The 22,576-nt window shown below is 57.9% G+C and overlaps 1 protein-coding gene across 7 annotated transcripts; it reads left to right on the top strand.

The window, feature by feature from the left end:
* Positions 1–221: 221 nt before the first annotated feature.
* Positions 222–21,421, top strand: NR4A1 (nuclear receptor subfamily 4 group A member 1). Of its 7 annotated transcripts, none has more exons than XM_036865227.1 (9): positions 334–363; positions 4,502–4,675; positions 6,642–6,748; positions 16,433–17,310; positions 18,122–18,251; positions 18,559–18,710; positions 19,049–19,251; positions 19,338–19,516; positions 20,602–21,421. In XM_036865227.1, the coding sequence occupies exons 4-9, from the start codon at positions 16,435–16,437 to the stop codon at positions 20,856–20,858; spliced, it is 1,797 nt and encodes a 598-aa protein (XP_036721122.1). In that variant the 5' UTR covers positions 334–363; positions 4,502–4,675; positions 6,642–6,748; positions 16,433–16,434; the 3' UTR covers positions 20,859–21,421. The 7 variants fall into 7 exon arrangements, with proteins under 7 accessions (XP_036721117.1, XP_036721122.1, XP_036721124.1 ...); XM_036865224.1 differs by lacking the exon at positions 334–363 and adding an exon at positions 3,092–3,173 and having other exon boundaries at positions 3,921–4,675; XM_036865229.1 differs by lacking the exon at positions 4,502–4,675 and having other exon boundaries at positions 345–363.
* The last annotated feature ends 1,155 nt before the right edge of the window (positions 21,422–22,576 follow it).

Consider the following 22,576-nt stretch of genomic DNA (forward strand, 5'->3'; position numbering starts at 1 on the left):
TCGGCCACGCCGCCGGGATTCCGGAGACGTCAATGAGCGCGCGTCACGGTCCCCGCCCGCCCGCTGGGGGAGGCGAGCCCGGGGCTGGGGCGGCGGCGCTGGCGGCTGCGGGGGCGGGGGGCGCGGTCGCGGCCGGAACTGGGGGGCGGGGGGGCTCCCCGGGGGCGGGGGGCGCGGGGCCGCGGCGGCGCGGCGACAGGAGCGCGAGACGGCGGCGGCGGAACAGTGGGGCCCCCCGCGCGGCGCCCGCGACCCCCGGCCGCCCGGCCATGGGCGCTCCTGCGCTGCCGAGCCGCTCCCAGCCGGCGGGGGCGCGACCCCGGAAGGCGGGGGCGGAGAGGCGAGCCAGGCGAGCCGGGCAAGGTGAGGGGGCCGGGGAGGGGGCTCCGGGCGCCCCGGGAAGGATGGGGTCTGCGCGGGTGCGTGGCGGGGGTCGGGGCCGCGCCTTGAATCCCGCTTGGAGACCGGGGGGCGTGGGGGCAGGGACTGGATTCCCGGCGGAAGCGGCTAGATCCGAGTCAGCCCCCGAGTGTGGCGGCCAGCGCTTTCTCGCCCCAGCCCGCCAAGGGTGGGGTTTGGCCCGCGAGGGGTGCTGGAGGTGGCCAGGCCGGAGAAATTCCTTCCATTTCCCCGCTGGCTTCCAGGAGTTAGGGAGCTCGGCTGCCAGGACACCGAGCCGGGAGGGACCAGAGTTGCCCGGTGCAACCCCTTCGTGGGACTGAGCCGAGAAGCCGAGCCTGGAGAGGGTCTCGTGGAGTAAGGAGCGGACCTGGGATTAGAAATGCTGCAGAGGTGGCTTCCAGTGGAGTAATAATTTGGGTTGGGGGCTAGTATTAGGGGTGTGCTGGGAAAAGGAAGGCTGGGCAGAGGTAGGTGGATTGAGAGTAGTTATGCCCAAAGCGTGCTGATGTAGTAGGAGGCTTCAGTGGTGACTTCAGGCTTGGTCCTAGACCCACACCAAGTGAATTGGATGAAGACTTGAAAGGGAAGCCAGCCAACTCTTTGTAGTGACCTAGAGGTGAGAGGAATGACAATGACAAATGTATAGTATGGTAAAGCCAAGATTCCAAGCGATGGCAGCCAGGCAGAAGGATGGGCCAAGTCTTAACAGGATGAATGAGACTGATTATGAATGTTGAGGCCTGTGTTGGAGTTAAGAAAATTAGCTGAGAGGTTCAACCCAGCAACCCAGGCCCCGGAGCTTCCCACTGGTTCTCTGGTGTTGGCTGTCAAATTGCTCTGTGCCCACTAAGCAGGTCCAAGGAGGGAAGGGGGATGCCTGGCCCTGGGCTCCCTGGTTGGGCTCCCTGGGTTCTAATCCTAGCTTTGTCACTTCCTAGCTGTGTGACCTTGGGCAGATGGCTTAACATTTCTGTGCCTTAGTTTCCTCCTTGTTAAAATGTTCATAGTAAGAATAATGCTTTTCTCACAGTGTTGTGAGGCTAAAATGAGAACACGAGTGTAAAGTGCTTAGTGATATATTTAGCATATGGTGTTCAACAAATATTAGCTGCTGTTGTTATTGTTGATAATAGTAATATGCCCATTTCTGGGTGGGGACATTGGCCAATGCAGAGTTTATGCCATCAGGAAGCCACCAGGGCTGCAGAGGGTCTGTCATTCATGTCCTGTTGCAAGGAGTTCAGATAAGAAAAGACTCAGTTGATAGGAAGGAGGAGAAGGAGGTTTCAGGTGGGTTCATGCAGGGCTGGGATCTCCAGGGCTGGGGGCTCTTTAGTCAGTCGTGACTCAACATAGGAAAGAACCCTTGGAGTTTGGGTCTGCCCCCAAATGGAAGGGACAGCTCCTTAGCTGCAGTGTTCTCCCTGCCTCCTTCCAAGTGACTGTCTGACCCTCCTCCTAAACCCGTCCTGACGCAGGCATGTCTGAGTCCCCCTCTCCCGCATTCCACAAATACTTACTGAGCACCTATTAGTACTGAGCTCTGGTTTAGAGACTGAACTCTGCAGCAGTTGAGACAGATGCGTAAACAGATGCACAGCATTAGTCCTATGGAGATGATAAAAATAGGTTCATACGGCGGGGTGGGAGTGGAGGTGAAATGGGAATGGAAACCTGATTGATGAGAAGGCGCTAGCCATACAGACATTGCAGGCAGTGACTCAGAGGCTCTGAGTGGGGAAAGAAAGCCCATGGGGCTGGAGCACAGCAAGGAAGGGGAGCAGGAGCTGGGTACTGAAGTCTGGCCTGAGGCTCCCACTTCCTTTGTGGGGGGAATCACTTTCTCCTCCTCCAAGCCCACTCAGCCCTTGGTTTGTCCTCTGCACAGTGCTGATTGTAACCGACCTTGATTCATTCCTGCCTTGTAACCTCCTGGGGCCCAGGTATCTTGATTTGCTGCTTCTTGGATCTCCCACTGTTTGAAGCTCACTGTCTGGCTCGCAGTAGGCCCTCAGTAAATGCTTGTGGAATGACTGTTGAGGATGGGATTTTGATGGGGGGGCAGGAGGTGGGATCAGATGGCTGCTCTAAGATGTTATGAATCACTTTCTGGGCACCAACTGGATCCCCTACTCTGACCTCTGTTCTCAGATACAGGGTCTTCCCGGGCACTCAGGTTGGGCCTGACTGTGGTAGGAGGTGTTTGGCCCTCCCTACCCTTTGTCCTCAGCTGTGGGCTGGAAGGGAGAAAAGGGAAGGTTGGTGGGGTCGGGGATGGGGGGAGGCTAGGGCATGACCGCAGACCGTTTCTGGGGTACGGGAAGATGACAGGGTCATTTTGGGAAGCAGGTGTAGGCTGTGGGCTGGGCCAGGTTTGCAGCCTGGTTTTGCCTTCTGTTTGGGGTCGGACTCCCTCCAGATGATCCAGACCGCCTTCCCCTTCTTCATGCCCTGCTCCCCATTATACCCACAGGGATATCGGGGTGCTAATAGCTGTGTAAGAGGAGAATCTGGGTACCATGGGCCAGAGGAGCTCCCCTTAGCCTGTGGACCCTGGGACAGAGGTTAGGAGGGTGAAGGAGTCCATCACCTACCCTCTGGGACCCCCTCCTCCTCACTCCCTCTGCCTGCCACCGTGGAAGCATCTACTTCTCTTTTCCCAGATCTCATCTCGGCCTGAAGGGCATCCTGATAACCAGGGAAGATCACGCCTTGGCTGGTCCTGCCCTCACCTTGGGGCCCCGGTCAAGAGAGGCGAGGGCTGAGTAAGGGTAGGAAAAGGGAAGGAGAGAAGTGGGGTCTGTGTTGCCCTGGCTGAAGGCTTTGGCACCAGCAGGGTCAGGGGGAGAGCTTGAAGAGGCTGGAGGGGTGACACACACAGGTGGCTCTGGAAGTAGAGGCCAGGTGCCCAGAAGTGGCTTGGAATAGGAACCAGGGTCTGGGGTTAGCTTTTATGTGTCTTCATTCAATTTCTCCTAATAATGATAGCATCTATGTATATCTAGCACTGTTTTAAGTCCTTTACACATATGAGCTCATTTTAAGCCTGCTGGTAACCGTATGGTTGTTAATTTTAGAGATGTCAATTACAGATTCGCTTTTTCTTTTTTAGATTTATTTATTTATTTATTATTAATTTTTTGGCCGCGTTGGGTCTTTGTTGCTGCATGCAGGCTTTCTCTAGTCGCAGCGAGCGGGGGCTACTCTTTGTTGCGGTGCATGGGCTGCTCATTGTGGTGGCTTCTCTTGTAGCAGACAACGGCCGCTAGGCACGCGGACTTCAGTAGTTGCAGCATGTGGGCTCAGTAGTTGTGGCTCACAGGTTCTGGAGCGCAGGCTCAGTAGTTGTGGCGCACGGGCTTAGTTGCTTCGCAGTATGTGGGATCTTCTCAGACCAGGGCTTGAACCCATGTCCCCTGCATTAGCAGGCGGAGTCTTAACCACTGCGCCACCAGAGAAGTCCTACAGATTCTCATTTTCACCGATGAGTAACAGAGAAGTTATGTAACTTGCCTAAGGTTACAAGTGATGGAGCCAGGATCTGAACCCAGGCAACAGGGATGCAGCGTCCGTGCTCTTAACCACTCTACCCCAAGCTGGACCTTCCAGTTTTGTGTCTGGAATCCCTTCAGAGAGGATTTCCTGAGAGTCCCCATGGCTCGGATTAGAAGGCTGGGCTGCCTAGAGATGGGGGCATGGAGCCCTTGCTCTGCGGCCTCTGAGGCTTTGGGGGCCAAGTTGGAGCCCCTTAAAGGAGAGAGGGGTATTCTGCTCTGTCCTCACAATAGCTCCCTTTTCTCTGCCTACAACATGCCCTTTTGTGCACGTCAGGGAGCTGAAAGCTGGATTGAGGTACGCCCCTCCCCCCAGGAGTGGGATGTGAAGCTGAGGGGCTGTGTCTCCAGGGCCCTGAGATGCCCCAGACACTGTCGGCAGCTCCTGGCCACACCCCACATTCCCAAGTGCTGTTTGCTTGCGGTGTGGGCCCCCAGCCTCTGACGCCCAGCTCGGGGAGGCCCTTGGGCTGGCTTGTCCCCCTTCATGGCCTGGGTCCTGCTTCTGTTCCCACTCCTGTGTTTTCTGGCTGTGCTGTCTCCAGGGAATGGTCCTGCCGGCTGGTTCCTCCTCTCTCGCGTGGACTCTCCCTCTGTAGGCCTCCACCGTGGACAGAGGCCAGCCCCAGCCCCTCCCTGGTGTCAGCGCCTTCTGCCAGGCCCTGAAGGCCCGAGGGATGGTCGAGTGTTGTTCAAGGTCTGTTGGTCCATCCAGAGTGGTGAGTGCCCTGCTGTTACCCTTTGTACAGCCCCGGGGCCCTTGAGCGGGTGGCTGGGGGGCTGAGGTGGGTGTGGAGCTGCCTGAAGCGGATGTGGTTTGGGGGATGGAGGGGGAAGCCCTGCAGAGGTGGTAGGTGAGGTGCTGCTCAGCATGGGGAGATCTGATTTCTTCAGTGGTGGGGGCAACGCGGGGGCAGGGAAGGGGGAAAGCCTGACTTTCTTAGCAGGACAGACTGGGGGGCTCTGGGCCTGGGTGTCATGGGGTTGTCGGGGATGACAGCTGCTCCCAGGGCAGCATGTGTCTGGTTCCAGGAAGCCGATGGGGTGGGGTTGTGTAGCTCAAGGCCAGGCTGGGAGTATAGTGGGGCAGACCTGGGGGATGGGAAGCTGCCTTGTTCCTAGGATGTAGACACTGTACCAGGGGAGTGCATGAAGGGAAACTGGGACCACCTCTTGCCTCTCTGAAAGGGTGATGACTGCCCCCTTCTGTGGTGGGCCTATAGGTCCTGTGGGGTCTGGTATGGGGAGATGGCTCTATGAATGGGGAGGATCTTGCTGACAAAGGGCAGGGACAGACCCTTCACTATTCATCCAACATCCCTGAGAGGGAAAGTCTCAGACTTGTGGGCTTGGCCAGAGAAATCCTTGGCTGTCTAGCTCCCCTCCTCTTCTTGTGGCTGAAGAAACTGAGTTAGAGGGGGGAAAAGGCACTTTTCAAGGTCCTACATTGAGGACATGTAGACCCAAGCTCAGAATCCAGGTCTTCTGGATTCTGGGCAAGCCCAGTGGCCTGGTCAGCTGGTGGAGGACACACCTTCCTTGCCTGAAGATGCCTCGAGAGAAGACACAAGCTGATCTGTGGGTGAGGGGTGGAGTGTGGGAATGGGATTTCCACCAGGCCTTTCCATGGGGACTTGAGATACTGGGGCGGGGTCAAGGGTACATAGTCCTGGTCACCGTGTTTACCTGAGAGAGCTGGAGTTCAGCTTGGCGCCCTGGACAGAGACCCTGTTATTCCCTTCTTCCTTCCCCAGAAACGGGGGTCATCTCTGAGCAACACTCCCTTCAGGCCTTGAGAGATCCCCGGATGAAGCAGGAGCTGGCTCAGTATCCCCCCCTGGACCCTCAAACTCTGTTGCCTCTTGTGGAGTTGGTGTTCGAGGTGTAGAGAGTCCCAGAGAGGTGGCTGGGATGGGGAGGATGGGGTACCAGCCCTCCAAGCCTGGAGGGAAGGAGGGAAAGCCCTGGGAAGCAGGGCCTCCTGTTCCGGGGGCTGCGCTGGGTATGCACCTGGCCTCTTGCTGGCAGCAGGCGCTGTGCCACCAACCTCGGGCTGGGGCAGGGCGAGGAATTACTGTAAGTGGAAGAAGCAGGTGTCCCTGGTCAGCCAGACATCTGGACTCGGGAAGCACGTGAGTGAAGATGACAGCAGCGGCCGGGAGTCTTTCCCTCCGCTCAGCCCCCACCTCCGCCCTCAGGTCAGACGCGGCCTGCTGAGCGCCTAGCCTTCCCTCTGGGTACCCAGTGGCTCCTGGGGTCAGAATTCCTTGCGGTCAGTCCGTTGTCTGGGTGAGGGTGATGATTGGGTCGAATTCCCATGCCAGAGACGCTGCCAAGGCCACCGTGAGGGCTGCCAGCGGGGGCTCCATGAGCGCTAGAGCTGCTGGTCCTGTGACGTGGGCACCTGTCTGCCAGGCCCGGGCATGGGCCCAGGGTCACGCTCATGCCGGGGCTCCCGTCAGCTGACTATTTTAGGCTCTTGCTGACCTGGGCCAAAGTCAGGCCTCAGCCAAGAGGGCCCTGAGGCAGCTCCCCCTGCCCCCAGAGGCCAGCTCTGGTTTCAGCTATATAAACAGAGGAGGACATGCTGGCTTGGAGGCCGCTCCACATCCTGAGTCCACTCAGCTGGTGCACAGCCTCGGTCGGCAGGACGGGCTGACTGGGCGGTCACGTCTCTTCCCGCAGGGCTTCCTGAGGCCACCGGGAAGAGTCCCCAACCAACCCCGGGATTCTCCCTTGGTGCAGTTGTCCAGGACCTCAGAGAATCAAAGCAGATCGTGTGGAGGAAGCTGGTGAGTCTTAGGAATGGGGAAACCGAGGCACAGGGGCTGGGCTGTTTGGATCTTTTTCCATTGTGACTGTCCGCATTGTGGTTTCTTTGGCCTCGAGAGGAGGAGGGGCGGAGGAGAAAGCAAGGGTGGCCGACCCTCCCAAGGAATGAGAGTAAAGGCTTGATGGCACTTGGATGATGGGAGTTGGACTTCGACCACTTTGTGGTTGAGAACCAGGAGACGAGGAAATACGTGATGCCATCTCTCTCCTTCCTCAGAGATTTGCAACAGGGTCTTCCATCCTCCTGCCCTGTTGGCCCGGCCTGGATAACACTGGTCGGCTCAGGCTGGGGAGGGATGCTGGAGTGAGCTGGGTGTCAGTCAGGTACCTCAGCACTCGTCCCTGAGTAGGGTCCCTGGCCCCCCAGCTGGTTGGGACTTGGGGTCTGAACTTGTGGATTGACGTCCCTGAGCCCTCGGCCCCTGCCCCGCCCTCCTTGCCTGGCTTCCTGCCTGGTTTGGTGCCTGAGAAGCAGGACTGGAGCGAGGCTTGGCAAGTCCGCCAACCGGCTTGCCACAAACACGCTCCCCGGGAGCCGGGCCAGGGGCTTGGGCCGGCGTGGAATAAGCGGAGCTCCTTACGTGGGAGGCTGTGTGCTCTCCTTCTCGGTTCTTGAAAAAAAATTTTTCCCTTTCTGAACGTGAGTCTTTAAACGAATCCAGAGCCTGTGACTAAAAATACTTTAACAATAGGAAAATGCATCAGTCTTTCCGGCTGGGCCTCGTTATCAGAGGGTTTTTATTTTGGAATTTGAAATTTTGCCCAAGGAGGCTGGGTGGAGACCTTGGGCAGGGACAGGAGAATTTGGTGGGTTGTTGATGTTGTGCAAGGTGGTGGGAGAGCCCCCAAGGGTGGGGGAGAGAAGAGCTGGCCAGGAGCTGAGCAGACTGAGGGGCATGGAAGGAGATTTTTTTTTTTTTTTTTGCTGCGTTGGGTCTCCGTTGCTGCCCGCGGGCTTTTCTCTAGTTGCGGCGAGTAGGGACTACTTTTGGTTGCGGTGCACGGGGTTCTCATTGCCGTGGCTTCTCTTGTTGCGGGCTCTAGGCGCACGGGCTTCAGTAGTTGTGGCACGTGGGCTCAGTAGTTGTGGCTTACAGGCTCTAGAGCACAGGCTCAGTAGTTGTGGCGCACGGGCTTAGTTGCTCCACAGCATGTGGGATCTTCCCGGACCAGGGCTCGAACCCGTGTCCCCTGCATTGGCAGGCGATTCTTAACCACTGCGTCACCAGGGAAGCCCATGGAAGGAGATTTGAGGAGGCTACAAATGAGGCGTGGGCCACCTCTTCCCAGAGGAACTCCATGATCTTGTCTGTGTTTTCCAGCTCTGTCTGAACGTTCTTCCTGAAGTCTGATCTTGTTCCTTTATGTTGTATGTTGATTCCTTCTGGCCTGTTAGCAGGCTGGGGGTTGAGAAATCACTGGACTGAAAATGACCTCTGTGGAGAGAGGTCTGACCTGCTCAATTAACCAGCTTTCTTCAGAGTATCAATTGAGCACTTGCTGCATACAGTCTGGAATTTTCCTGGTGCTGGTTGGAGCCACATCTCTGGGCATACTCTCATTTCCTTTCACGCAGCCCTGGAGAGGGAGAGGTGGGGATGGGGGTACTGTTTATCTCAGGTTCTTGAAGAAGGAGGGTGCTGGCTCCCCAGTCGAGCTGACGGCTCTGGTGTCTCCTTTCTGTGCCTGCCTCGGGACCCTGCTGCAGGTCCCTAGAGCCCCAGTCCCCAGACAGTGCTCCCATTTCACTGCGAGCCTCCCCCTTCCGTTAGTGACTTGAATTCTAACAGCACCGGGACGAGTGATGTTGTCAGCATTGGGCAGATGAGGAAACGGTCTCGAAGAGGGCAAGGGACTGGCCCCGGGTCACACACCAGGCTTGCTGGCTCCAGGTCAAAGATGCCTCTGAGAGTTCCTTTATCTTTTGCCTCTGTTGGGGGCTGGGGTGAGAAGTGGAGGGCGGCGGCTGACCTGCCCGTGTCCTTGGGAGCCTGTGTTCTGGGAGGTAACGACACGTGTGGTCATGGCAGGGCCTGGACAAGGGCCAGAAGATCAGACCTGGGCCTGCCCCTACATCCTCAGTTCCCAGAGCTGTCCGTGGAAGCCCCCTGGGGCAGTAGGCAGAGCTTCCCTGCCCACCGCACAAATCCCCCTGCCTGCTGCCAGGGCAGGAAGAGGAAGTGGCCGGGTCAGGCCTGGTGATAGGTCCTGGGGCTAAGGTGGGGAAGCTCTGGGGAGAAGGCAAAGCTCACTCCCTCTGCCCACCCTGTGGGAAGGGTGTGGGGGCCCATGGGTGGGGATGGTCTTGGTGAAAGTAGGGCAAGTTCCTGCCCTTTGCTCCGCAGGGGCAGGGGCCAGCCTGAGGTGGGCGGGGCAGCGTGGGAAAGGGGCTGTGCAGTTCCACTTCCTCCATCTCCTATTTACCCACTGTCTTGGCTGGGGGACGATGGTGTACTTTGGTGTACTTTGGTGTACTTTGGCTGCCCATTTGCGGCCTGCCCTGGGCCTGCCCTGCCTGTTGAGGATGCATGAAGGGGCCTCCTGCCCAGGTGGGAGAGACAGGGCCTTGCCCTCACGTTCACACATTGGTTGTCGGGGGAGGGATGGCCTGAGCACGAGAGTCCCCGAGCCCCACAAGATTTGACTAGCAGGGGCCAGGCCCGAGCTGAGTGGTTCAGGAAACATACTGCGAGAGGACCCCTTTCTAATGTCAGATGCTGCAGCCTCCCCTAACCGTAGCTGTGCTCTTGAGTATGTGTTGATAGAACAAATACATAATGAGAAACAGCCACTGTTTCTCTGTGATTTCAGTAAATTCCAGCGGCATCTGCATCCATTTGAATAAATATGTCTCTCCCATTTAAGTGTGGCTATTTTTGTAAATAAACTTATATTTCTGAAAGTATAACATACATACAAAAAAGCATACAAATCATAGACGTTGAAATCTTAAAGAGTATATAGTGTGATTACTTTTCCATACTGAACACACCCAGGTGACCATCGTTCAGACTAGGAACCGGGATGCTTCCAGTCCCCCCAAAGACGCCCTCATAGGCACTGCTGTGTTCAGTTTATAGGCCGTGTGCGTACCAGCTCTGTGGTGCACTTGTAAGAGTCAAGGCTCATGGGGCCAGAAGCCACAGCTCTGGAGTTCAGAGTTGAGGGCAGTGGGTCTAGCACAGAACTGGGAGTTAGGGGAGTCTGATTCCTGGCCCCTAAGCCTCCACCTCCTCATTTATAAAATGTAGGTGGTAATTCCAAACATAGAAGGTTAGGGAGAGGGTTAAGTGGAAGAATCCATGTGAAGTGCCCTAAGCCGAGGTCTGACCCTTCATTGGTATTCCTCACTCCCCCTCCCCCCAAACCCTCCAGTGAGAAGGTACTTATTATTTAGAGTTAGGCTGGTCCAGGAGGGTGTTATGAGCTGAAGTCTTAGAGGATCAGTAGGATTAGAATAGAAGGAAGAGGAACAATGTGCCCAATGGGTGGTGGGAAGGTTTAGCCCAAGGTCTTTATATTGGAGCAGTGGGGAGCCTGGGGGTGGTGAGGGTAGATTGGTGGGCTGTGCTGTGCGAGCCTGACCTTGGGCAGCTGTCTCGTCTCCAGCACAGCATCTTTCCCTGCCCTTCCTGTGTTACCATGGCCCTGCCTTACCTTCTGGTCCTCACCTCTAGTTTTGGATACCTCTGCCATCATTACCTGTCTCTTTCCAACCCTTACCTACCCCACAATGAGCTGTTCACTCTGACCTTGCTCTTAAAGGTTGGGCTTAGTGGGGTCCCTTGGAGTCTCCGTCCAGCCTTCGACCAGCTTATGCTCTAGGTCTCCCAAAGTCTGCATCAGTTATGCCTTTTCAAGAGTTCCACCTTGGCCAGATTCCACCTCAGAGCCCCAGGCCACCCTCCCTGGAGGGCATCTGGCCAGCAGGGATGAAGCCTGAGGTCCCCAAGCCCCTCTCGCCTCTCCCCTCTCTGTCTTAGGCTAGGTGCTCCCTGGGTGTGTTCCTAAAGAGGGACTGCCTTTTTCTCCTTATTTACTTATTTTCAGAGTGTAGTGTGTTCCAAGCCCCCAGCATCCCGCACCTCCACAAGCATGGCCAGGTGGCAGCTGCTGTTGTCTCTTCCACCCTCTGCCTTTGGGGCAGCGAGACTGCAGCCTCCAAACCTGCAATCTCCCGCGGAGATGGGGCCTGGGCTGCAGGCACAAATCTGGAGGCTGGATGCTGAGACGTGGAGATTTAGACTGGGAACCTGGACAGCTCCTCACCGCACTTCAGTTCCCTGGGGCTCCTGGGTGGGCCTCCCCATGGGAAGGTAGGGGACGGTCTGTGTTGCTCTTTACAGATGGAAAGTGGTGGGGAAGAAAGGGGGTGCTAGGGCTCAAGGCTAGGTCAGCTTTCAAAGAGCCATTAAGGCTGCAGCTAATATACTTTTTCTTTTTTCTTTTTTTTCTTTTGCTGATGAGTTTTGGAGGGAAGAACATTGACCTGGGAAGAACATTGGCCTGGCTAATCATCTTTTGCTAACACATTAGAATTGTTTTTATTTTCTGAGGCTGCGGGGGGCTAGGTGGGGAAACCAGCCCGTGACCCAGCTGGGTTAGTTTCACCAGCCCGGACTTGCTTGTGCTTCTGAGTAAGGTGCAGCTCTTCTGGGAGCCCTTGGGTCCTAATCCGCAAAATGGGAAGACAATGAATTATCTTAGTGGTTTCAAACCAGTTTTAAGCTGTGGAATCCTTTTTATCCAAGTAATATCTTCTGCAAAAGCCCAAGACAAAGAAAAACAAAACTTGGGCTAAACGTCAGCCTGCCCACACTTCACCTTCACGCAGGTGGCCGTGAAGCGTCTTTGGAAGATGTTTTAGCAAAGGCCAGAGCTCTCTGAAGACTGGTCCATGTTGAGACTGTGTGCTGCAATGGGGGAGCTATGCTAGGTTCTGACCGGATCACCGAATGATGCTGGTGTTACATGAAGACTGCTCCATCCGTGGTGGACAGTAGGGTTTGGAAAGAGGAGGCAAGCTGGTGAAGGGGCAGTTTCTTAATGGATGTGGGCAAGGAGAAGGGGAAGTCGCTGGCCTCAATCAGCCGGTCTGCTGCCTTCAGGCACCAGTGAGGCATGGGCTCTGGCTGGCAATACGAACGGAAGATCCAAGAGAAGTTCCAAAATACAATTTCAGGAAAAGGTGAAAAGTAGCATGTGGGGCATCAGGAGCAGAGATGGGTGGCAGGCAGGGAGTGCAGAGACGGCAAGCTCTGTCTGGAATGGGTGACGTTTGAGGTGCTGGTGGGACCTTTGAGTGGACAGAAGTGGGGGCTGGAGAGCAGGGTGTGGGAAACCTGAGACGGAGGTGAGAGTGGAAGTGAGGAGCATGAAGTGCCTCAAGGGTAGAGGAAAGTGCTGTTGGGTGACCAGGGGAGGCCAGAGTGGGGTCCGTGGGCGCAAGCTCAGTGTTGAGAGAGTGGGAGGGGTGTGGGGAGGGGCTCTCTTCTTCTAAATATTAGCCTTTTCTTCCTTCCTCTCCCACCTAGCAGGCGAGGGCTCCCGGGAAGGCTGCAGGTGGGAACTCCTTGATCATGGACAGCGGAGGGTGTGAAGGGATCCCCTAGAGATGTAGTCAGGTTCCACCCCAGTGTGCCACCACCTTGCTCTGTGACCTTGAGCAAGTGCCATTATTTTTCTGAGCCTGTTTATTTCTAAAATGGGGAAGAGTCGGCACAGATTCGAAAAGATTTCTCAGGCTCCACCCGGTTCTGAAATTCTGTAATTTCCCAACTAGAGTGCTTTCACCCTGTCAGGGACTGGGGAGGGTAGTGGTGAGAAATCAGCTTCAGCTGTGAAGCACAGCCCGTTGGCCTGTCTTGGGCTTGGCGAATCCCTGCCCTCCGGAAGGTACTTTGCATGAGAAATTGGGGGGAGGGAATAGGCGGGTGTGTGTGTGTGTGTGTGTGCGCGTGTGTGTGCGTGCGCGCGCGCGGTGGGGGTAGTGTGGTGTCTGACGTCCCTGGGCAACCTCTCAGCTCGAGACCCCGCTGGGGAAGAAGGGTCAAGTGCAGTGGCAGCGCCTTGGGCTGAGGTGGGGGGCGCAGGTTCCCCGGGGTGCGTCCCTGAGTTGCCCGCCCCAGCCCTAGGCCTTCCCCGGGCCGCACAGGAGGGTAGTGGGCACCCCGGGCCCGCAGGAAGGGCTGGGGAGGGTGCAAAAGCGGAGCCGGGCGCGGTCGTGGCTCCCGGGAGCAGCCGGAGGGTGAGGAGCTCCTCGTCCGGGGAAGCCCCGCAGCCACGGCGCTAGAGCACCCTTTTCTCGGCCTCTGGCCCTCGGGCTGCTTATTTCGGCTCCAGGGGCCCCGGGCCGGTGCTGGGTCCGGCCGGAGGAGCCTCGCGCGTCCGCGAGCTGCTATTTTTAGCTGGCGCAGAGGGTGAGAGGGGACTATTTATAGATCAAACAATCCGCGCTCCCTGCGTCAATGGAACCCCGCGTGCGTCACGCGCGCAGACATTCCAGGCCCCCCCTCTCGCCCCGCCCCCTCGGGCTCTCCGTCCCCGTGCCTCCCCCTGGCCGCCTCCCGCCGGAACCGCGCCGCCCCCCGCGCCCTTGTATGGCCAAAGCTCGCCGGGCCGCGTGCGTCAGTGGCGCCCCCGCCCCTCCCCGTGCGTCACGGAGCGCATAAGAGCAGGGTCCGGCGCGACCGGAGTCCCAGTGGTGGAGGCTGCGAAAGTTGGGGGAGTGTGGAGGAGCGCACGCGGGACCGGGCTGCGACTTGGGGCGCCGGTCCTGGGCAGGGGGAGCAGGAGCCAGCCGGGTAGGTGACCCCCGGGAAGCGTGCATCTCCACAGAGCTCTGTTTTGGGTTGGGGGGGGGTTGCTGCATGAAGGAGATGGGTGTTCGCGCGGGCAGAAAGGGTGTTTTAGGGTCAGCATGAAGGAGGGCGGGGGTAGGATGCAGCTCTGGCGTTGGGGGTTAGCGGTTGAAACGGGATGAGGACCCAGGGGTAAGGACCCAGATCGGACTGGAGTTTACTGAGCGCTGTGTGTGTGTGTGTGTGTGTCGGGGGCGGGGGGATGTCCGTGCAAGGTGGAAGCCACAGAGGGTTAGGTTGGCGCCAGCAATGGGGACCTGTTCAGTAGGAGACTGGCTAGAGTTGTCTCCCAGGGTCCTTTAGTGGGCACAGGGCGCCTGGGACTTAGTTGCTGGTTGGGGTCTCAGTACGGTGTGCGTGGGGGAGAAGGTGCACAGAGCTTGGGCTGCTGGGATGTATCTGACTCCTACCAGGATTGAATTTCCACAAGGGTCTCCTTCTTCCCAGCTTGTCAGCTCGCACCCCAGCCGTTAGTTGTTAGTTGTTTTCTTAACACTTTAGAAGCTGTGGCTTAGTTTGTGGTGACCCCCAGCTGGAAGTTTCTGCCTGAATTATCTTAGGAGAGGTCTAGATTGTTGAGGTCAGCATTGGCTGAACTGTGCAGGGGGTGCTGCTGTGTGTTGCAATAAAGGAGTCTTCTCACCGGCAAGAGCAGGGTCTCTGGAAGCGTAGGGAAAATTGTTTTTACTGTAGCTTGGATCTGTGTCTGTCTGTATGTGTGTGTGAGAGAAAGAGGGAGCGAGGGAGGGAGAGAGGTGGAAAGCGTCATTCTTCGGGATCCTTGGTAGGCAGTTGTTAATGTTGCAGTCTCTGGTGTGGTACCACCTAGAGGATACCACCCCCGCCCCACTCCCGCCTCAGTCTGTGTTGGATCGTACAGGTAGGGTGCAGCCTGAGGCTTGTTTAGCACAACAGGTGCAAACCACATTGTTGCCAGGACCCGCCTGAAGCTGGATTCTCCTTGCTCCCTCCTTCAACCCCACCTCTTCCTTCTCTCTGTGCTTCCGCCAAAGGCTAGACGTAGGTCCATATCTTGTGTCATTAAGTACCTGCGTGAAGGCAGGAGTGGGGGTAGTTTGGTGGGGATTGATCCGGATGTGGGACGTCCACGTGGAGAAACGGGATTTGAATAAGGCTGGAACACCCAGCCCAACCCTGTGTAGCTGCTGCCTCTTTTCCTCCACCCAAACCCATCCCTGCCCAGGCTGTCGTAGCGCAGGCAGACGTGGCCACCCTTATCTCTTACAGGTGCTCAGTGCCTCTGGACGGGTGCCACTGGGTGGGTGGGGCCAGAGTTTCTGGGGGCTCTGTTGTCTGGGTTGGTTGTGGGAGTGTCAGGTCAGGGGTGGAGCTGCCCTGTCCAGGGCCCAAGGAGGTGGGAGAAAGGCTAGAACCAGAGGACTCCCTGGGCTCTTGGCCAGGAGGTGATGCCAGCCTTTGCCCCCTCCTGCTGTCCCCCCTTGGTTATGGCACTCTTTGTTTCAGCTTGCTTTCTTACCCAGCCTCCCTCCCTGACTGATGAGGCCCGGGTCATGGAGACCCCCAAGCCAGGACGTGGGATGGGGAACAGTCCCAGAGCCTCCTCTGTGTTAGTTTTCGACTTGTCTGCGAACTTAAGGATCCCCCCTGAATGATGCTCTTTCTGCTCCTTCAGGCTCCTCAGGTTTGGGGCAGGGTGTAACCCCCTTTGCCTGAGCTCCTGGTTTCTTCAGGGCACAGAACTCTTTAGTGGAGGGACTCAGGCTTCTGTCACTCACCAGCAGGCTCCCCTTCTTCCCTGCATAGCCACCTCAAGTCTCCTGGACTCGGAGTGCTCTCATAAAAGTAACAGGGGGAAATGCTTTGGGGGTAGCAGAGGAATTCCTCTTCAGGACTTCTCCTGGAAGTCCAGGGGCTGCTTTCTCCCTCATGCTCCCCCTTCCAGCATATGGCCTTTAAAGGTCTGGAGCCAGGTTACCTGATCCCTTGGGGAGCTGGGGACTGGGTAAGGAGGCCGGGCTCCCTTTCTCTTTGCTTCTGGGAGCATCCCAGGCAGTGTAGAGTGGGTGCCTGTCCCCAGATGGCAGGACTGGGGTGCGCGTGGGATCTGCAGCCTTTGCTCAGTACATAGGGTGGGGACGGGGGTGGGGTTGAGGGGTGGGGGGTGGAGGGGCACAGGCTCACTGCTGCTTAGGCTGCTTTCGTAGGCAGCTGGGCCTTCACTCCCAGCTCCTCTTCCGTTTGCAGGATGTCCTTCAGCCCAGGCACTGGCACTGTGTGGGGAGGAGGAGAGGGGGTTCTGGAGAGGCTGGGCCATGCCTGGGAATATTCCCAGAAGTGCCAGGTTGGAGGAACAACATATCTGCTGCCGGGACTGGGCTCAGGCTTTGCCCGGCTGCCTCTCCCACCCACCCTTCTCCCAGCCCCCACCCGTGCCTTACCCAGTGAGGGAAGGGCAGGGGGCTGGAGGAACACAGCTTTCCCCTGTTCCAGCAGAGAAATGCTGGCTGGATGCCTTCCCTAGGGTTCCCAGGCTGCCTGGGGTGTGGCTGGCCTTCCGACTTGAGCCCACTCTTGCTGGGCCATTGCCCAGGGGCTTTGTGACATGGAGGTCGAGATGGTGCTCTGGCCGGGAGCCAGGATTCCTGGGTTCTGTGGTGGGCTGTGGCCCTAACGCCTCGTGTCCCATGTCTGGCTGGGATTCCTGCCACCTGGCAGCTCAGGGGCCTATACTTAGAGGTCAGGCCTCAGGCTTCTCTCGCTGACTCCCCCACCTCCCCACTCTTTGGTCTCTTCCTTCTCCAGAGATGCCCTGTATCCAAGCCCAGTATGGGACACCAGCACCAAGCCCAGGACCCCGTGACCACCTGACAAGCGACCCCCTGACCCCCGAGCTCAGCAAGCCCACCATGGACCTGGCCAGCCCTGAGGCGGCCCCCGCTGTCCCCACTGCCTTGCCCAGCTTCAGCACCTTCATGGACGGCTACACAGGGGAGTTTGACACCTTTCTCTACCCGCTGCCGGGAACAGCCCAGCCGTGCTCCTCGGCCTCCTCCTCGGCCTCCTCCACATCCTCATCATCAGCCACCTCCCCTGCCTCTGCTTCATTCAAGTTTGAAGACTTCCAGGTGTACGGCTGCTACCCCGGCACCCTGAGCGGCCCTCTCGATGAGACCCTGTCCTCCAGCGGCTCTGACTACTATGGCAGTCCCTGCTCAGCCCCATCCCCGTCCACGCCCAGCTTCCAGCCGCCCCAGCTCTCTCCCTGGGACGGCTCCTTCGGCCCCTTCTCGCCCAGCCAGACTTACGAAGGCATGCGGGCATGGACAGAGCAGCTGCCCAAGGCTTCTGGGCCCCCCCAGCCGCCGACCTTCTTTTCCTTCAGCCCTCCCACCGGCCCCAGTCCCAGCCTGGCCCAAAGCCCCCTGAAGCTGTTCCCCTCGCAGGCTGCCCACCAGCTGGGGGAGGGAGAGAGCTATTCCATGCCAACAGCGTTCCCAGGCCTGGTACCTGCTTCTTCACACCTTGATGGCTTGGGGATGGTGGATGCGCCCGTGACCTCAGCCAAGGCCCGGAGTGGGGCTCCGGGTGGAAGCGAGGGCCGCTGTGCTGTGTGTGGGGACAACGCCTCTTGCCAGCATTATGGTGTCCGCACCTGTGAGGGCTGCAAGGGCTTCTTCAAGGTACTGGGCTGCCCGGGGGGTAGCTTTTTATGAGTGGTGGGACAGGCCGCTCTGTCACCCCTGCGGGGTCTGTGGTGGCTTCCCTTGGGTTCTCCTCCCAACAAGTTTTGCTCTTTTAGAAGAGGGCAGGCCTGCCAGATGGGCCACTGTCCTGGGAGCAGGGAGTTGGGACCTGGGACCTTTTCATGCTGGGACTGGGGCTGTAGAGATAATGGAGGGAGGGGTGAGAGCTGGGCAGAGGGTGCGGGCTGCAGGGGTACCCACGAGGGGAAGTTCAGTGACCAGCCTCTAGCTGTCCTCTGCCTGGCCTCCCCCCAGTCAAGGTCCTGGTGGGAAGGGGGGCCCCAGGCACTCGTGTTCCTGGCACAAGATGAAAGGATCTGAGAAGAGGGCTTGGTGCTTGAGGGCTGGGGGCGGACTTGGGAACAGGCTGTGTGTTTGTCCCAGTGCTGGGTGCCTGCTTCGCTTCCCGTCCCCACCCCCAGCCCCTCCTCAGCCCTCTCGTGTCTGCCCCAGGGAAGGGGCAGGCGGACGCAGGCACGTTAAGAAGTACCGGCTGCTGGGGAGCCCTGAGCCCCTAATCTTGTGTCCTGAGGGTGAGGCCGAACCCTCCCCCAGTGTCCCCAAGACTTTTCTCTTCCTTCCCCCACCCATCCATCTCTCCCTCCCCTGCCACCCAAATGTTAGAAAAATAGCTGTGAACAGAGAGCGCTTTTGTCTGCGATGGCAGTAGGATCTGGACGCTTCCCTCCCCTGGGCTCCCCCCATCCCCACACTCTGACAGCCTGTTCCGTGTTGCCCCCGCGCCCAGCGCACAGTGCAGAAAAATGCCAAGTACATCTGCCTGGCTAACAAGGACTGCCCTGTGGACAAGAGACGGCGAAACCGCTGCCAGTTCTGTCGCTTCCAGAAGTGCCTGGCTGTGGGCATGGTGAAGGAAGGTGGGTGGCTGGCACAGGCCCAGTGGGACAGAGGCGGGCCTGAGTGGGGTGGGGCCGGCAGAGACCCCCAGACATTTGTTCTGGTGGGCCGCAGGGGAGGGCATGCCTGGGCCCTACTTCCTCCCTGACCTCTGGTCCACCTGCCTGCCTTGTGGTGGGGGAGGTCCCTGCAGAGTCCCCTGGGTCTCGGGGGCTCTAGGTCCTTGGACTTGGGGGTGCTGCCCAGCACTGCTGTGCACGGCTTGGGCCGAGAGTCCCTTCCCTGGGTCCCTTCCTCCCTTGCTCACCCCTGCCCATTTCTCTGCAGTTGTCCGGACAGACAGCCTGAAGGGGCGGCGGGGTCGGCTCCCTTCAAAGCCCAAGCAGCCCCCGGATGCCTCCCCTGCTAATCTCCTCACCTCCCTGGTCCGGGCACACCTGGACTCAGGGCCCAGCACTTCCAAACTGGACTACTCCAAGGTGAGGCCCCGCCCACCCCGCATTCAGTGCTTTCCTGCACATTAGAAAAGCCCCCCACAACCCCCAGTTCCACAAATTGAAAAGAGAGGAGGCCCCTGCAGGCTGACCAGATGGGAAAATGTACCCCTTTGGGCAGTGGCCAACTAGAAAAACGTGCTCCTTCTAGCAGCCGCGGCCCTGGGTTAATATGTGAAAGTTAGCAAGCAAGCATGGGCGGAATCTCAGCTCCACTCTCACCCCCGGGATCTGGCATCCGAGGGAGGGCACGACATGGCTGTACGTGGCGGCCTCGGTGCGGCGCTTTTCCTGGGGTCTGACCCCGCCAGGCCGCTTCCTAGTTCCAGGAGCTGGTGCTGCCCCACTTCGGGAAGGAGGATGCCGGGGACGTGCAGCAGTTCTACGACCTGCTCTCGGGTTCCCTGGAGGTTATCCGCAAGTGGGCTGAGAAGATCCCCGGCTTTGCCGAGCTGTCCCCCGGGGACCAGGACTTGCTGCTGGAGTCGGCCTTCCTGGAGCTCTTCATCCTCCGCCTGGCCTACCGGTGAGCTTGCAGCTTTCTGCTCACCCCTCGCCCTGCCGCCCTGCCCTCAAGCCCCTCTGACTAGTGTCTGCATCCCTGCCCACCAGGTCTAAGCCGGCTGAGGGGAAGCTCATCTTCTGCTCGGGCCTGGTGCTGCACCGGCTGCAGTGTGCCCGCGGCTTCGGGGACTGGATCGACAGCATCCTGGCCTTCTCTCGCTCCCTGCACAGCCTGGTCGTCGATGTCCCTGCCTTTGCCTGCCTCTCTGCGCTCGTCCTCATCACAGGTGGGTGGCTAGTTCCACAGACCTGGGGAGACGGGGAGGGCTTGAGGGCCTGGCCCTGGATGGGCGGGCATCTGGCGCTTCCTGGGCCCCCGCCTTGTGAAGCGAGGGTGATTAGATGCAGAGAGGGGTAAGCATGGCTCAGGGCAACACAGCTGGCAGGTGGCAGAGCCAGGGTTCAGGCCCAGCTGTGGCTGACTGCAAACCAAGCCAGCCTGTGAGTTATCCCAGAGGACCGAAGATGCTGGTGGTGTAGGTGTCATGTGTGGCCTAAAGTTTGGGTTTGCTTTTAAAATCTTACTGAATCGTGTTGCACACAGGAAGTTTTTACAAACGGAGCATGTGCACATAAATAGCACCCAGATCAAGAAACAGACATGACCGGGACCCCAGAACCCCTCCTTGTGCCCCCTTCCGGTCATCAGTTCCCCCAAGGGTGACTGCCATCCCGACTGCTAACAGCGCAGATTAGCTGTGCTCGTTGTGTACGTCATGTAAATATAATTACGCGGGATGGAGTTTTTGGCATTAGATGCGGAGGTTTTCGGGTCTCTTTATTTTTTAAAGCACCAGAATCTGCCCCCACCTCTTTTTCACTTAATGTTTTTAACTGAAATTTCACAAAGCTACATAGGACAAAAAACTGTAGGACAAAATCTGAGGCACTCTAGGCTGCAGAGAGAGTATGGTGGGTTCTGAGGCCTGCTTTCCCTGGAGGTGGCCTCTGAAACACTGCTGCTCAAACCCAGGGTTTCTCACAAACAGTCTGGGGGGAAGAAAACCAAAAAGCAACACTGGCCCCGTCAGAAAACCTGCGTAGGGTTTTATTTCCTTTTTGCGACCTTAGGCGAGTCATTTAACCTCTCTGGGCCTCCCTTTGTCACTTGGAAGATGAGGATAATGAGCGTTGGTGCCTTGCTAGGCTTCTGCTGGGGCTCAGAAACGGGCTCCTGTGCTTTTGCACAGTGCAGAGGGCTGTGGGGCCTGGTCACTGGCAGCCGTTCCAGAGACCTGGGAGAGGCTGGGTCTGCAGGGGAGAGGGACGTTTGCTCCTCAGCTGTGCAGCTAATCCTGCACCTTCCCCGCAGACCGGCACGGGCTGCAGGAGCCTTGCAGGGTAGAGGAGCTGCAGAACCGCATCGCCAGCTGCCTGAAGGAGCACGTCTCGGCCGAGGCAGGCGAGCCTCAGCCGGCCAGCTGCCTGTCACGCCTGCTGGGCAAGCTGCCTGAGCTGCGGACTCTGTGCACCCAGGGCCTGCAGCGCATCTTCTACCTCAAGCTGGAGGACTTGGTGCCCCCTCCGCCCATCGTCGAGAAGATCTTTATGGACACACTGCCCTTCTGACCCCAGCCCGGGAACACGTGTGCACTCTGTGTGCACGCTCATACGCCACCCCACGTGCCTTTAGCCCACGGCCCACGGACCCCTGGAGCACCACCCCTCAGCTTGGGCCTGAGCTGCAGACTGGCCGCCCCTCCCCGCCACCTGCTCTGGGAGGTCGGCAGGGAGTTCATGCCCTGGGGGGAGGGGGGGATGCATTCACAGGGGTGACCCTTACTATTTGTCTTACCCCCCAGCCCAGCCCTGGTCTTCATGTTTTTGTAAGATAAAACCGTTTTTAACACACACACCGCCATGCTGTAAATAAGCCGAATGCTGCTGTAAATACAGGAAGGAAGAGGTTGAGGTGGGAGTGGGGTTTGGGAGGGAGGGACGGGCCCCCACCAGCCTCCTCCTACTTGCTCTCTCTTCCCGCCCTCCTTCCACGTGTACATAGACTCACTCTAGGAGGAAGACAAGTGACAGATTCTGACATTTATATTTGTGTATTTTCCTGGATTTATAGTATGTGACTTTTCTGATTAATATATTTAATATATTGAATAAAAAATAGACATGTAGCTGAAGCTAGGATCCTGTCTCTCTCTGACACGCTCCCCCCATACCACCCATCCCCAAAATGGCATGAGAGGCAGGGGTGGCACCCGTAAATCTTGGATGTTACTAACCTGAGCTTACTGGCCTCAGTTTACTCATTTGTAAAAGGTGGAAATAATCGCAGCTGCTTCATGGGGTTGTTATGCAAAGCACTGAGACTAGTTTCGGTCGCGGAGAAAGCCTCTGGGAAACAGGCCTGGCTCGTGGATGGGGCCTGCACCTGGAGGCTGATTCATCCAGGGATAAGAGCACCGGCTTTGGCTGTAAGTTCCTAACCTGGGGCGATGGCCTCTGATTCGGCTTCCACATCTGTAACACAGGGAGGAGGAGGGCATTCCCCACCTCACCTGGCTGCTGGGATTGCGAGAGTGTGGGTGTGGTGCTCACCATAGGGCTGGGTACAAGGCAGCTCAGGATGGTGATAGCAGCTATCATTACCCAGTATAAGTTTTTTTCCCATCCCCATTTTCAATATTTCTCCCCACGCGTCTAGCACCCTCTTGGCAGGAAAACTGTTCTGAGGTCCCTACCTGTGCCCAAATACCCCCATGTAGGTTCTCCAACCCCCAAGCCCATCAGATGCTTAGCTGGCTTAAAATGCAAATTCCTAGGGGCTTCCCTGGTGGCGCAGTGGTTAAGAATCTGCCTGCCAATGCAGGGGACACGGATTCGAGCCCTGGTCCAGGAAGATCCCACATGCCGCGGAGCAAGTAAGCCTGTGCGCCACAACTACTGAGCCTGCGTGCCACAACTACTGAAGCCCGCACGCCTAGAGCCCGTGCTCCGCAACAGGAGAAGCCACCGCAGTGAGAAGCCCGCGCGCTGCAACGAAGAGTAGCCCCTGCTTGCCGCAACTAGAGAAAGCCTGCATGCAGCAACAAAGACCCAATGCAACCAAAAATAAATAAAATTGATTCTTTAAAAAAAAAAAAAAATTCCTAGGCTCTACCCCAAAGACTCGGATTTGACGGGGCGGGGCTCATGGAGCTCTACTTTTACCCAGCACCCAGGTGTTCGTGAGGCTGGAGGCCTGGAGGCCACTCTTTCGAGAAACATGAACGTAGCCTGACCCTAACCCGAGGCCCAAGGTAGCCACGCGGGGTCCGGCCCCTTTCCCTGCTCTC

Source organism: Balaenoptera musculus, chromosome 10, assembly GCF_009873245.2.
Source record: "Balaenoptera musculus isolate JJ_BM4_2016_0621 chromosome 10, mBalMus1.pri.v3, whole genome shotgun sequence".
Classification (NCBI taxonomy): domain Eukaryota; kingdom Metazoa; phylum Chordata; class Mammalia; order Artiodactyla; family Balaenopteridae; genus Balaenoptera; species Balaenoptera musculus.

Excerpts from the sequence above, each read along its gene's own strand:
- NR4A1 (XM_036865222.1), top strand. The coding sequence starts at position 270 with ATGGGCGCTCCTGCGCTGCCGAGCCGCTCCCAGCCGGCGGGGGCGCGA. Across the intron at positions 17,311-18,121 it reads GCTGCAAGGGCTTCTTCAAG|CGCACAGTGCAGAAAAATGC; the intron begins GTACTGGGCTGC and ends CCCCGCGCCCAG. Across the intron at positions 19,517-20,601 it reads TGCGCTCGTCCTCATCACAG|ACCGGCACGGGCTGCAGGAG; the intron begins GTGGGTGGCTAG and ends CCTTCCCCGCAG.